General features: G+C 46.0%; 1 protein-coding gene across 4 annotated transcripts in view; it reads right to left on the bottom strand.

Annotated features, from left to right (window-relative positions):
* Positions 1 to 233: 233 nt before the first annotated feature.
* Positions 234 to 13,809, bottom strand: part of GRIK4 (glutamate ionotropic receptor kainate type subunit 4) — a 241,290-nt gene continuing 227,714 nt past the window's right edge. For 2 of the 4 annotated variants that reach the window (XM_054176047.1, XM_054176046.1), the window contains exons 15-20: positions 12,442 to 12,615; positions 12,147 to 12,312; positions 9,151 to 9,376; positions 4,705 to 4,833; positions 1,608 to 1,726; positions 234 to 1,072 (exon numbers count right to left, since the gene is read on the bottom strand). In XM_054176047.1, coding sequence (XP_054032022.1) covers positions 707 to 1,072; positions 1,608 to 1,726; positions 4,705 to 4,833; positions 9,151 to 9,376; positions 12,147 to 12,312; positions 12,442 to 12,615 — 1,180 coding nt within the window. In that variant the 3' untranslated portion in view covers positions 234 to 706. Of the gene's footprint in view, positions 1,073 to 1,607; positions 1,727 to 4,704; positions 4,834 to 5,359; positions 5,432 to 9,150; positions 9,377 to 12,146; positions 12,313 to 12,441; positions 12,616 to 13,809 lie in introns of those variants that run through there. The other 2 variants (XR_008462996.1, XM_054176049.1) reach the window with 2 other exon arrangements.

The following is a 13,809-nucleotide window of genomic DNA, read 5'->3' as shown; positions in this document are numbered from 1 at the left end:
TATATATTTATATATATATACGTGTCTGAACAGCTCCTCAGATGGACTCTCAGCAAATGCTGCCTCTCACAGGGGCGTGTGTCCCACCCCTCCCTCAGTCCACCTGCCACACTCTGAATAGGACAAAGAGTTCAGCACCTGAAACCTGGTGCCTTGGAGACTAGGTCCTGACATACCCCAAATAAACTGAAACAAAATAATGGCTCCTCCCTTCCCTTCCCTTCTCCACATCAAATAAAAAGACCCTCCCCACCCTTCCCCACCCCCACCCTTTGAGAACATCCCCTGGTAAGTCTGCATGATGGGGAGACAGCACCAGTGTCCTTTCTCCTGGTCTGGGGGGGTCGAGAAGTTGCAAGAACCACTCTTGCCCCTCGGTGGGCAGCATCCGCTATAACCTTTTAACCCAACACATCCCTCCTTCCCCACAGTGGCACCAAGACAGCTGCTGGGGACAGGCCAGCTGGAGGAGCTTGCCCCTGCTATGCTGGGCTGTGGCCAGACTCTCATCCTCTTGGACACCGAAACCAAAGCCAAGCCTGTGCCAGCCCCAAGGTCCGCCTTGCCCTGGAGAAGCTGCTCTGGGGAACTGCTTTGAATTTAAAAACAGGTTGACATTGTACAAGTCCATGTTCTGTAAAATGGAACAGGACCCTCTCGGCCCACCTCGACGCCCTTCCCGCTCGACCCCCCCCAGGTGCCAGCGTTACTCAGGCTCGCTGCTGTTGGTGGTCTTCTCCCACTCCAGGCTCTCCTCGCTCCGCGCGGGCGAGCCCGTGGCCGGCCGCGCCCGGAGGCCTTGGAACCGGCGGCACTCGGGGCACACGCGGATGTGCGTGCACCCCCGGGCGACCAGGGCGGCTTCTTGCGCCAGTCTTTGTGCCAGGGGATCTGGCTCGCCCCCGCTGCACAGCTTCCCGTTGCTGAGCGTGGTTGTGCTGCGGGCTCGGCGCTCCTCGGGGATAACAGGGCGAGTCCGAACCATTGCCCCTCGCCTGCGACGAGGGTGGAAACTGTCCTTGCAGAGAATGATGTTGCGCAGCTCCGTCACCATTTCTTGGCACACCGACACCTGGAAGGCAGACCCGAGACGTACTGCTCACCCAGCTGAGCCCAGCAGTGCTGTGCCTGCTCTGAGTTCTGGTGCCAAAGCGTCAGGAGCTAGGTTCATTGATCTGGACGCTTTGACTCCAGTGCCTAGGCATTTACACCTGATTTAACCCAACAGATTCTGCCTCTTGCCAGACACCCTCCTGTGTTCTGGATCCCCAAACAAATGCAAGACCCAAACCCACTGCAGGTAGAATCCTCAGGTGATCCCATCTCCAGGAAAGATGGGCTCTTGGACATGTGCACCTGGACATGATACACATCCTTGTACCCTCCAAAAGCCCTTGGAGCAAGCCTACAGCCTCAGGCTTAGTAGGAGTGCATGAGAAGCTGGTGCATTTTAGACCCTGCTCAATGCACTTAACCTAGTGTGTCTCATTACTAGCAATTCTCAGCTCAGCCTGGGTACATTACCTGCTCCAGAGCACTGCCCTGCTGAGCACCCAGCAGACACCCATAAAAACTGTCTATCCCATCAGGACGCTCTCAGCTCCTACCTCTGACTGCTCAGAGTGCCGAAGGCTCCACAAAAATTCCAGCATTGCCATAAAGATTGCTACGATTAAGCCACAGATGAGAACCACGAAGATTCCACCAATGTTCTCCATTCCTAAGCCTGAAATAGAGCAGAAGGGACAGTGCTGTGGAGAAGGTAGGCACCACAGAAATAGCAAGCAATCTGCCCAGCCAGGGACCAAAAATCTGCCCAGCCAGGGAGCAAAACCACACAGCCAGCACTGTCCTATTAATAGCCAATTGCATGACTCTGAGAGTGACTTGCAATAACTGCACAATCGAAGGAGCCTTCTCAGAAGTGATGATTTTGCAGATAAACAGCAAGTACATTGAAGGAGAGTACAAAGCAATTTGTGGACAAACTGAAAACAGGAGAGAGAAAAAAGGAGAGATCAATTGGGCACATTAATCCCTGCAAATTATTCACCCAGCTCTGGTTGCTTTGAAGTTTGAAAAGGAAGATGAGCAATGTTGTTAAAGAAGATGAGATGAAGAAGACAAGAAAGGGCTTTAAAGGAAGCTGGCACCAAGAGAAAAAAAAACTCCTTTGATTGCATTACAAAGTGCTGGTGAAAAATGATTACAGCTTCTTGTATTGCAGCAGCAAGGAGAGGTTCCAAGACCAAGACCCAACACCTAATGGACCAAATGGAGTCCCTGCCACCTAGGGGTTGGGTAGATTTAGACTGGACATTAGAAATAAATTCTTTACAGTGAGGGTGGTGAGACCCTGGATGCCCAGGTTGCCCAAGGAGGTCATGGATGCCCCCTTCCTGGAGGTGTTCAAGACCAGGTTGGACGAGGCTTTGAGCAACCTGGGCTGGTGGGAGGTGTCCCTGCCCATGGCAGGGGGATTGGAATTAGATGATATTTAAGGTCCCTTCCAGCCCAAACCATTCTATGAATCTTTGGGTGCTTTCTAAGTCCAGCACCCTCTGGCTCATAAGGAGGAAACAGCTCCTTCCAAGGGGTGATTTCGTCTCAGACAACTGGCTTGTAACAGGATGACTCCCCATGTCTACTGACTGTGGGTTCCATTCAGCCACCTTAGGTCAAATGCTGTGCATGCAGAGAGCTTCATTTAGAGCAGGGACTAAATTGCACACACACCCCCCAGCTGCCAGCCCTCTCCTCCACAGCTTGTGCACCAGAAACCTCACCAGCTGCACAGTAAAGGCATCCCTCAAGAACCTGGCCTGAGCTTTTCATGAGCTGAAGCTGTCACCTCACTTCCCACCAGGACCTCTGTCCCCAAAACTGCAGCCTGTGCCTCTGTTGAGCCTTGCAGAGCAGGACCATGAGAGGAGCCAGGGAGCAGGGCTGGTCTCAGCACACACAGTCTATCAAACAGCTCTTCTCTCCTGTGCTTCTTGGCTTTGGGTCTCAGGTGGACTGGGCCCCTGATTATTGGATTGATTACTAAAAAGCATGTCATGTTTTGCACTGAGGTGACTGTATGAGGCCATTACTCAACAGGAATATCTATAAAAATCTTCCTCTCCCCTCTATAACATTAAATCAAAGTGCAAGTATCAATGATTTATTGCCTTAATCTCTGCGTGGCTTTCAGACATAAAATCTCACCAAAATCCTTGTAAATCGCTGACCTGTTTTGTTCTAAAACTTAGGAGGCCACATTTCTCCCTCCTCCTCTGTCATTCTTTTGGCACTGCCTCTGGAGCATTCGAGTGACTCTGTAAATCAGCCCTTTGTACAGATGTTTCCACCAAGACATCAATTGTGGGGCAGAAAACATAGCCCATACTCATAGTTTAGACCCAAGGTAAAGGACATCCTCCCAGCAGCTCTCAAATTTGAATTTAGGGCCAGAACCTCTCTCTCTATCCTTCTACCATTCTACCCGAGTGCCACTTCAGACACCCATTCCCAAGCTCACCTGAGAAGTAATTGCTTCCTCCATAGACACAGACCAACAGACTACAGCCTTCCTCATTTCCCAGGTGGAGAAAATGAGCCATAACAGAGGGCAGAAAACAACAGAACATGCCCAGGCTCACAGAGCACATCTGCTAGTGCCAGAAACAGCCCAGGAGCCTGCTTCCCAGCCACCTCCACCCAAAGCCATCTCGAGACAGCCCAAAGACCACATTTGACTTCACAGCTGCTTTTTGCACAGTCCATGGAGACAAAAAGACTCCTGTGTTACCTTCAAAAGTGACTTCTGTAATAGTTTAAGGTTTTACCCTGAGGTCTGATGTCTTGAAATGGGCCAACACCTTCTGTCTTGAGATTATTAGCCCAAAGTTGCAGAGTTGCTCAACAAGGAAGACAGGCTCACTGTCCTCATGGAGTCTCATCCAGCCTAGTTCACAAACTGTATGGACACGCACTTAGACCTGCTGCAATGGCAAGGAAACCCAAGAGCCAAGGCGGACTCACCTTGGCTCCCCATCTCTGTGCTCAGAAAGGTCAGAAGATTGTCCTTTCATCTGGGGGACCTGCTGGCCTCTCTGAAAACACTCACTGAGGAAAGGGTGGCTGCCAAAACTAAGGAATGCAGCAACTGCATTAAGCTGGCAACTGCTGTCACGCCAGGACATCAGCCTAATGTGGCAGCTTTTCTGGCAATTTGCATAGCATTACCCAGAAGAATTTGCTCCTCAGTCTACAGATGTACTAATAATGTCCTTGTGCCCCTTCCTCTGGCTGTTTAAAAGGCCCTTTCACTTGGAGCCATTAACCAGTGGGCCTGTGGTGGAGATACATCTCCCTTGAAGGGACCCAGGATTTTGGTCTGATCCCTTTAGCCATCCATTTTCCCAGACATTCATTAGAAGCTAATTTTCCCTCCATATGCCTCCAATATTTGTCATTTGGTTGTTCCTGCTATCTCTGCCCCAGGCAAAAACACACAGCATGAGGTAGAGCAGAGCTGTTTGGTTTTCTCCTTGAATTGTGAAGGAAGGAATCTCAGGTCAGAGGAAGGGGAAAAAACAATTCTGGGCAGAAATCCTGGCAGTGCTCACGTGCAGATGGACATTCATCCTTCCACTGCTGGCAAGGATGCTTCTACTGCTTGGTCCCTTCAGCATGCTACCAGAGAGCAGTGTGGCTTACCTTTGGCTCTGTGGTCCTCCTCTTTGGGGCATTTCCCTCCTTCCCACCACTTCCTCTTCAGGATTTCCAGGCGGTTGTTCTCTTGCAGTTGGAGAATGGCCAGGTCAAACTCATCACGAAACACAGAGCCTGCAATAGCAAGAGGTACCATGGTAAGGCCCTGCCTCAGCCAGCCTTCCTCCCCACTCATCCCCACCACCACGCCCTGCCAGTGTGCCCAACTACAGAAGCTCATCTGAGTGGTTTGGATGGGGCTTCAGTCCATGTAAGCCCCCGAAATCTGCAGCCTTCCTGCTGGGACTGCCAACTGGTGCATGTCACTTGCAGATGGTAATGTCACCTGTCCACCAAGATCCTCACAGGCCATTTGAAGAGAGGTCCATTACAAGGGGGAGCTTTGGCTTCTGGGGCAGGGTCTAAAGAGTCTGTGCAGTTTGGTGCTGCTGCTCCTCCAGACCATGGAGGTCCTTCTCCTGTCATTTAACCTTGCCCTAAGACTGCATCTCTCAAAGTGGTGCACTGCATCAACAGCAAATTCAAGCTCTAGACAAGCTGGGGTAGAGGAGGTTTGTTCCTGTGCTCAGCACCAACCTCAGCTGCACTCTGGATGGTGTCTGCTCCCAGAGATCCCAAAGAAGGGCCGTGGGAAAGACTGCTGCTCTCCTGGTAACCCTGCACTATTGTCCCAGCAAGCAGCTTTATGCTCTTCTTATCTGCTACAGTTTCACTGTTCAACAAGACAATGTCAGAACAAATTTAGTCCTGAAAGTGAGGATTTGTACTCCTGATCAGGTTACTGTGACTTTACAAGCTTACGCATGTTAGCTAAACTGCAGTGTCTGTGACAGCTCTTATGCAAGTCACCTTAACTCCCTATTGCTAAGCGCAGGGACTTAAAGGTCAAGAGCACAGCTTCCTGAGCCTGTGAGACTGGCCAAAAGATCAGCAGATCACTTGGAAGAACAACTGCTACATCCTCTTCTTTTTTCCATGCTGCCCTGGGAGATGATGATCTCTTTCTAGCTCTCATATTTGAAAGACAAAACCTCTGCATTTGTTCAACCTGATTATTAGCAAAGATAGTCACTGAATTGCCCAATTTTCTGTCCTGGAGTTTTCAGAACTGTTACAGTTTGAAGGGGGAAATTTAGCCTTGTCCCTGACTGCAAGCAAAATCAAATTACCATTGGGTGTAAAAGGAAAATAATGCTGAGGTCTAATAGAATCCATTGGATTGCTAATGGGAATATAGAGCAGAGCCATCAACACTTCTCTTTTTTCTTCTCTTGCTTCTGCTTGCAACTTTCCTCTCTCTCTCTTCTGTGGCCTTGCTAGGGGTTGTCTCTTTTGACTACTCTGTGAGTTAGCAGGGAGTAGGGAGGGAGTGGGGAAGGAGGCGAACAGCCCCCCTGGATCCATCCAAGGGAGGTCTGAGGAGTTTCTGTGTTGTTTATAAATTGTAGATATATTTCTGTACTGCACATTTATTGTGTATTTTGAACACATTCATTGCATGTCATATTGCAAGAGTTCAGTTTGCTTGTAAATAGAGCTTCATTTGCTTCCAATACCTTCTGAGCTAGCCTGGCAATGTTATCTGGGGGTATTTTTAAGGGCAACAAAGCTGGTGAGGGGTTTGGAGCACAAGCCCTGTGAGGAGAGGCTGAGGGAGCTGGGGTTACTTAGCCTGAAGAAGAGGAGGCTTAGGGGAGACCTTATTGCTGTCTACTACCTGAAGGGAGGTTGCAGCTAGGTGGGGGTTGGTCTCTTCTCCCAGGCAACCAGCACCAGAACAAGAGGACACAGTCTCAAGCTGTGCCAGGGGAGGTTCAGGCTGGATGTTAGGAAGAAGTTCTTCATAGAAAGAGAGATTGGCCATTGGAATGTGCTGCCCAGGGAGGTGGTGGAGTCACCATCACTGGAGGTGTTTAGGAAGAGCCTGGGTGGGGTGCTTGGTGCCATGGTTTAGTTGATTAGATGGTGTTGGATTATAGGTTGAACTCGATGATCTCAAAGGTCTCTTTCAACTTGGTTAATTCTAATTCTAATTCTAATTCTAATTCTAATTCTAATTCTAATTCTAATTCTACTCTCTCCAAATTATTTGAGGGGAGGGTGGTGTCATTTCACCCCACCACAGGAACCCACCAGCCGCTAAGAGCCTTGTGCTAAACACTACAAGAGCATCACTTTTACAGCACCTCTGAGACAAAATAAGGAGCACAAAACAATTGAGAACCACTGGGAAACAGTCAGCAAAGAGCAGGTATGCAGAAAACAAAGCAGCAATTTGGAAACATCTTTGACATGAATTATTTCAAGAACCACAGTCACGTGTCACAGGGCTCTGGACCAAAGCAGGGTGGTTTTGGACATCTAGCTCTGAATGGGCAACTTGGGCAAATGCAACAGGTTTGGGGTTTGGGGCAGGTTTAGGCTGTGCCTAGAAAATTTCTCACAGATCTTGAACAGAAAGTGAGAGAATGTAAATAAATTGCCATTGGAGGTAAAAAGGAAAATAATGAAAAGGTCTAAAGAAATAATCCCATTGGTCTGAAAACCAACATAAAGTTAGATCTGTAGACTGACTTCCCCTCTTTTCCTTTCCTTCACTCTGGCAAGTACTAGCTCTGGCTTCTTCTGGCTTTGCTGACCTTGGCTGTGATGCTTTGTTGTGGCTAAGTACTAACAAAGCTACTCTCTGCTCTCTCTCTTGTCCTGTGTACAGGGGGAGGGAAGGGAGCAGGAAGGGGGAAGCTGTTGCTAACCCCCTGGTTTGTCCTGGGGGGCTTCTTGTGCTGTTAATGAATTGTATATACTGTAAATAAACTGTGAATATTACATATAAATGGTAAACATTGTAAGTATTGTCTATAAATTGTAAAGATTATCTATCTGTTACAAATAACTTGTAGATATTGAATAGAAATTGTGGATATTGTCTATAAATGGTAAATACTGTCTACAAATGGTAAATATTGTCTATAAGAGGTAAATATTGGCTATTTTCTACATATTCATTGCATTCCACAGTTTAGCTTGCAGTTTGGCTTCTAAACACAGCTTCATTTGCTTTCACCTGAGCTGGGCTGTCAATATGATGTCAGGGGGTAGTGTGGGGAGGTGGTAATTTCAACCCACCACAGTATTCCACCTGAGAATTTTAAAGGGGAAGGGGGGGGGGATAAAAATAAATAAAAGAGAATTAAATTGAAAAAGAAACTAAATAATAGAAAATTAACAAGTTAAATAAGATAAAGGAAAGTAAATTAAATTTTAAAAGAAAGTAAAATACAAACTAAAAGTAGAATAAGAGCAAGAGAAGTAAATTAAATTTTAAAATAAAATAAAATACAAATTAAAAGTAAAATAAGATAAAGAAAAGTAGATTAAGTTTTAAAATAAAATACAAATTAAAAGTAAAATAAGATGAAGAAAAGTAAATAAAATTTGAAAGTAAAATAAAATAAATTAAATACAATTTAAATTAAAAGAAAATTTTAAAATAATGTAAATTTGAAAAGAAAACATAAAATACGTTTTAAAAATAAAATAAACTTAAATTTTAAATGAAAATAAATTTTAAAATAAAATAAAATACAATTTAAAAATGAAATAAAATTAATAATATTTAAAAATAAAATAAATGAAATTAAATTTAAAACTAAAATAAAAGAATAAAATTAAATAACCCCCCCTAAATTTTAAAATAAAATAAATGAAATTAAATGTTGAAATAAAAGAAAAGAAAATTAATACAATGCAATTTAAAAATTAAATAAATAAAATCAAATTTTAAAATTAAGTAAAATCAAATTTTAAAATGAAATAAAATCAAATTTTAAAATTAAATAAAATCAAATTTTAAAATAAAATATAATCAAATTTAAAACAAAAATAAAATCAATAAAATTAAGTTAAATTTTAAAATAAAAAATAAAATCCCATTTAAAAATAAAATTAATAAAATCCAAATTTAAAATAAAATAAAATTAATAAAATTAAATTTTAATATAAAATAAAATAAATAAAATTAATTTTTTAAAAAAAATAAATTAAATTTTAAAAGAAAATAAATAGAACTAAATTGAATCTAAAAAGAAAATAAATGGAATAAAATTGAGTCTAAAAAGAAAATAAATGGAATTAAATTGAATCTAAAAAGAAAATAAATAGAACTAAATTGATTCTAAAACAAAAATAAATAGAATTAAATTGAATCTAAAAAGAAAATAAATAGAACTAAATTGAATCTAAAAAGAAAAGAAATAGAATGAAATTAAATCTAAAAATAAAGAAAAAGGTAAAGAAAGTGAAAATGCCCCCCCTGGGTAGCAGAGCCGTGAGACGTGACGTTGGCTTTAGAGCCGGGTTCAAGCCTTTCAAACGCTCCGGTCCTCTGCCGCCAAGCTGAGAAGGACTAGAGAATTGTTCTTCACTGCCTACCGACGGGCATGCCAATCCCGTAGCCCTTGGTGTCCAGAAGGCCCCCGACCTGGGTGAGGTTGCAATTGCGCTGTCGGTAATACTCGTTCATGGTGGACTCCAGCAGGAAGGCGTAGTTGGAGTTCAGCACCCGCGCGATCCCTTCCTCCGTGCTCTTGACGAAGACGCTGGGCTGCTTGGAGTACATGTAGTTCCACATCCGCTGGTAGGTCTGGTAGCGAGAGTTCTGCGGCGGGAAGAGGGCAGGGGCAGGCTCAGCTAAGGATCAGCGTAGGCTCACAGGATGTTAGGGGTTGGAAGGGACCTCTGGACATCGAGTCCAACGCCCCTGCCACAGCAGGGTCATAGAATCCAGCACAGGTCACACAAGAACTCATCCAGATGGGGCTTGAAAGTCTCCAGAGAAGGAGACTCCACTGCGTCTCTGTGAAGATAAGCTGAGGGAGTTGGGGCTATTCAGCCTGGAGAAGAAAAGGCTCTGGGGAGACCTTAAAGCTACATTTCAATATCTGAAGGGGACCTACAGGAAGGCTGGGAAGGGACTGTTTAGAAGGGCTTGTGGTGATAGGACAAGAGGCAATGGTTTGAAATTGGAGCAAGGGAGATTTAGGAGGAAGTTCTGCACAAATGAGAGTGGTGAAATACTGGAACAGGTTGCCCAGGGATGTGGTTGACATTCAAGATCAGCCTTGATGTGGCCCTGGGCAGCCTGATCTAGTTGGAGGTGTCCCTGCTGACTGCAGGGAGGTTGGACAAGATGACCTTTGAGAGTCCCTTCCAACCCAGTGCAATCTGTGGAAAGAAGTCAAAGCAGATTTGGTACCAGATTAAAAAAGGATTGAGATGCCTAACCTCCATTTATTTCAATGAGATTTAGAGGCCCAAATGCCTTTGCAGATTTGAGACTTTGTTGGCAAAGCTGGGCATGAAATGCCAATAGGTTCCAGCAAAACTCTTTGCATAAATTCAATTTTGGACAAATAAAAAATGTCCATAACCTCGTATCAAAACCATACAAACAAAAAACCAGAAGAAAACAGCTTGTGCTTGCCTGCCTTAAACCACCCAGTGCTCACCCTCTGCTGTCTGTCACCAGAACCTTGTGCTTGACAGTTCACCAGTGTCAGAGCCAGACATCATCACCCTGAGAAGGGCACTGAAGGCTGGGGTTACCATTAAAGCTCCTTGGGGTTTGCTGCTTTCTAAATCCAGATTTTGGTTCACCCCCTTGTGAGGCAAATCAAAGTACTTGCTTAAGAGAACTGGAGTCTTCTTACTGACTGAACTCAAACTAGAAATCAACCAAACTAAACCAAACCAGCCCCAAAATCCTCAGACTTTGCTAGTGGTTGAACCCAGCTTGGTTTGATGGAGAGAAAAGCCAACCACACTCAATGTCTCTTCCCTGTGCTGAGCAAAGGGAGAAACCTGTGTGCACAAAGCCTGAAGATGAACACACTCAGGTCCACATTTCTCAGTTTGCTGCTTTCCCCCTCACACTTGCATCTCTGCAGTACACAGAATCCTTTACACCACCTCCTCTCCTGGCCAAGGTGGTAGCTATAAGCCATGCTGTCAGACCCCTCCTGCCACCACACTTTCAAGGGTTCATTTTCTGTGCCTTGCCAGTGCTGCTGGAGAGCCTCGGGGAATCTGCTGTAGACCTAATTACTGTCCTCATCTGTCCAGCTCTGTCCTCTGGGTGCAGTCACTTGGACAAGAGACAGATGAGCAGGGGGTGTGTTTGTACCTGATTCACTGCACTCTAAAACCTTAACCCTGTGTGTTAGTACCAGGAGAAACAGCTGCCAGGACAGGTTACAAGGTGCTTCAGCAGTGGACAAATGTCTCATGGGCACCTGGAAGGAGGGGTGGTGAAGACACCCTCCGCCATATCTGCTTAATTCCTCACTATGTTTGACCCACCAGCATCACACCACAGGCTCAGTGGATCCCAGCACAGTTTAAAGCACTGCAAATGGTGCAAGAACAGCTCCTGCTAATTCCTTCTCTGGTAGCAGCAACTCCAGCACCTGGTAGGCAGCAGAGAGCCACAGTCAGGATTTTCAAACTTGAAAGCCTTCCTGAAAAGAACTAAGCAAGTGCCTCACATACAACCACCTCAGTCACTTGGGCTCTGTTCAGCTTATTTTAAATGTAATGCTATGCTTAAAAGTAGCTTTTTGCCAACCCCCCGAAGGGTGTAAAGTTGGGTTGAAAAGCTCAGGCTCACTCGAGAGATTTCTCAAGCTTTCTAATTCAGTTCAGACTCAGAGGGGGAAAAAAAAAAAGTGAGAAAAGCTTTATCTCCTCTCAGAATTTCAACAAGTAATAAATAAATAATCCTCAAGCAGTTCTTTGTGCATTCAGAGCACAGCAGAAAAAGATTCACTCATTTATTTCCCTTCTGGATAGAGCAGGGAAGAGAAAAAATTAAATTGGGCTAACTGGGCTGCATAGTTTTGCATACACTTGTCTGACTTATTCTCAGGGCCACTGACCACCTGCAGGACTCCAGCACTTTGACATGTGCCAGCCTACCTGGCTGCAAGCATCCCTTTGCTTACCCAACCTGAGACCCCCAAGTAAAAGGTGAGAACACATCCGAAGTGCATAGAGTCCTATAGAAATGGAGATTGTGTGGTGTCACTGCTGTGGCACCAGGGAGGCACTTTCCACCCATGTCACCACATGGTGACACCCAAGGTGTTAAGCTGCTTTCTAAGTCCTCTGCTCCAAGGTCAAGCACAGGTGTCCTAACCCTAGTCCTCCAACATCTCAAGAGCACCCCAGCTGCTGAGTTACAAGCCCTGCCCTCCCTGTCCTCCACCATTCACTCCATCACCCACTGTGGATCTCAGCCAGTTCTGTGTACCCAAAGCAGCCAAGGGTCACTCCAGAGGTCCTCTCCATGACAGAAAGTGGGGTGCCATCCTGATCTGACTAAAGGGTGGCCTCTGCACCCCCTGCCCCAGTTAGCAAAGAACAGGGTTTACTTGGAAGAAGGTCATGCTGGAGCCGCCATGGATGGTGCCATACTCGATGGCTGTCTGGTCAGCCAGGTCATCCACCGACTCGATGGGGACATCCATCCGCTGCACTGTGAGGAAGGCAGCCAGATTGGCTGTGTAGGAGGAGATGATGATCAAGGTGAATGCCCACCTAGGGAAAGGGAAGCAAAAACAGTGACCCGAGATTTCCCCACAGACTGAATCTGACCTCTGTCCCCACCCTCTGCCTCTCATGGACCCCCAGAGAAGCCTTTCTCAGGAGGAGGGCTGAGCTCCTTACCAGACTCCACTGACACAGCGGGTGGATAATGCCTGGGGGGCAATGGTGGAGCCTTGCTGCATGAATCCTCCCACTGGAAACCACAAGCTGTTGCCTAGAGAGTACTGATTCACCAGAAGATTGCACCTGCCTTGGGAGCAGGGGTGAGGGCTGTACCACTCGTAGGGTGTCAATCTAAAATGACAGGAAAGGGATGGTTCAGGTAATTCACTGGGAAATGAAGCACTTCAGGGAAAACTAGCAAAGACAAGCAAAGCAAAGCTGTGAAGCCCTCAATCTCCTGGAGGAAGATATTCCTGAGGAGGAAACTCTTTGTTGTCAATTGATGCCCAGGGCTCAGAGCTGTGTGAAGTGCTTGCTCTAAGATTCAGAAGCCAGAGGCTGCCTTGTAAGGATTTGCAAAAGTTTTGAGAGGCTTTGTTGAAAATTTGAGCATGGGTGGGCTGCAGGGAGGCTGGAGCCCTGTGTGCAAACTCATACCAGAGACAACCACAACCATCGTTCCAGATGTGCAGGGCCTTGAATTGAAACTGAAATCAAACACCCCTGGCTGTGTTCCCTGCTGGAGAAGGAACATCAATAGGAAGCTCAAAGGTGCTGTATGTGGGAGCTGACTGCAGCACACCATCATGCATTGCATTGCTGCAAATGCTTGCTCTGAGAAGGTTTTGATTGCCTCAGCAAGGTCTAGGTCCCAGGTCTAGTTTGAAGCCAAGTGCTGATATTTCAGAGCATCACAGGGACAGGACAGAGGTGGCAATCTGAACTAACTGGCAGCCTGTCACTGGAGTGACTGTAGCCTAGCTCTCTTCTCTGGCTGTTTCAAATCATCACCTCCCTGGTTGCTAAGAAAGTCTTCTCATTCCTTTGCTGCAGTTCATTATATTGCTATGGTTAACCCAGCCAGTGCCTGGGAGGGTCATTTGGGGGATATTGCCATCCAGCTGAAAGGCTCTGGCAGCTCACACAGAATTCACCAAAATGTGGTGCTTATTGTTGTCCCTGCATCCCCTACTTCACTGTGATGCCAGTGAGGCAGAGCTTATTTCCTGAAGGATCTCTATATCTGCATCAAGCACTGGCAGTAATAAGCACTGCTCTGGTAGAATCTTCTGCAATTCAGAGGGTCAAAAGCTCCTCCCTGCTGAGCAAGGCAGAGAGCAGCATCCAAGCCTCCCTCTCCAGCAGGAAGCTGTGCACAGGCACCTTTCTGGAGGATCTTGTTTAAACCACGAGGAGGGGACTAAGGAGGCACCAAATGTCTGTCTACCGAGAGTGGTCTGCATTATTCAATGGTTTCTCCACAACCACATCACTGAGGCTGTAACAGCATTTGATGATGCCATTAAAGGCCTGCCAGGATGACAA

This window comes from Dryobates pubescens, chromosome 34 (genome assembly GCF_014839835.1).
Source record: "Dryobates pubescens isolate bDryPub1 chromosome 34, bDryPub1.pri, whole genome shotgun sequence".
Lineage (NCBI taxonomy): Eukaryota > Metazoa > Chordata > Aves > Piciformes > Picidae > Dryobates > Dryobates pubescens.
The sequence above is the reverse complement of the archived record's forward strand: the minus strand, read 5'-3'. Positions and strand labels throughout refer to the sequence as shown.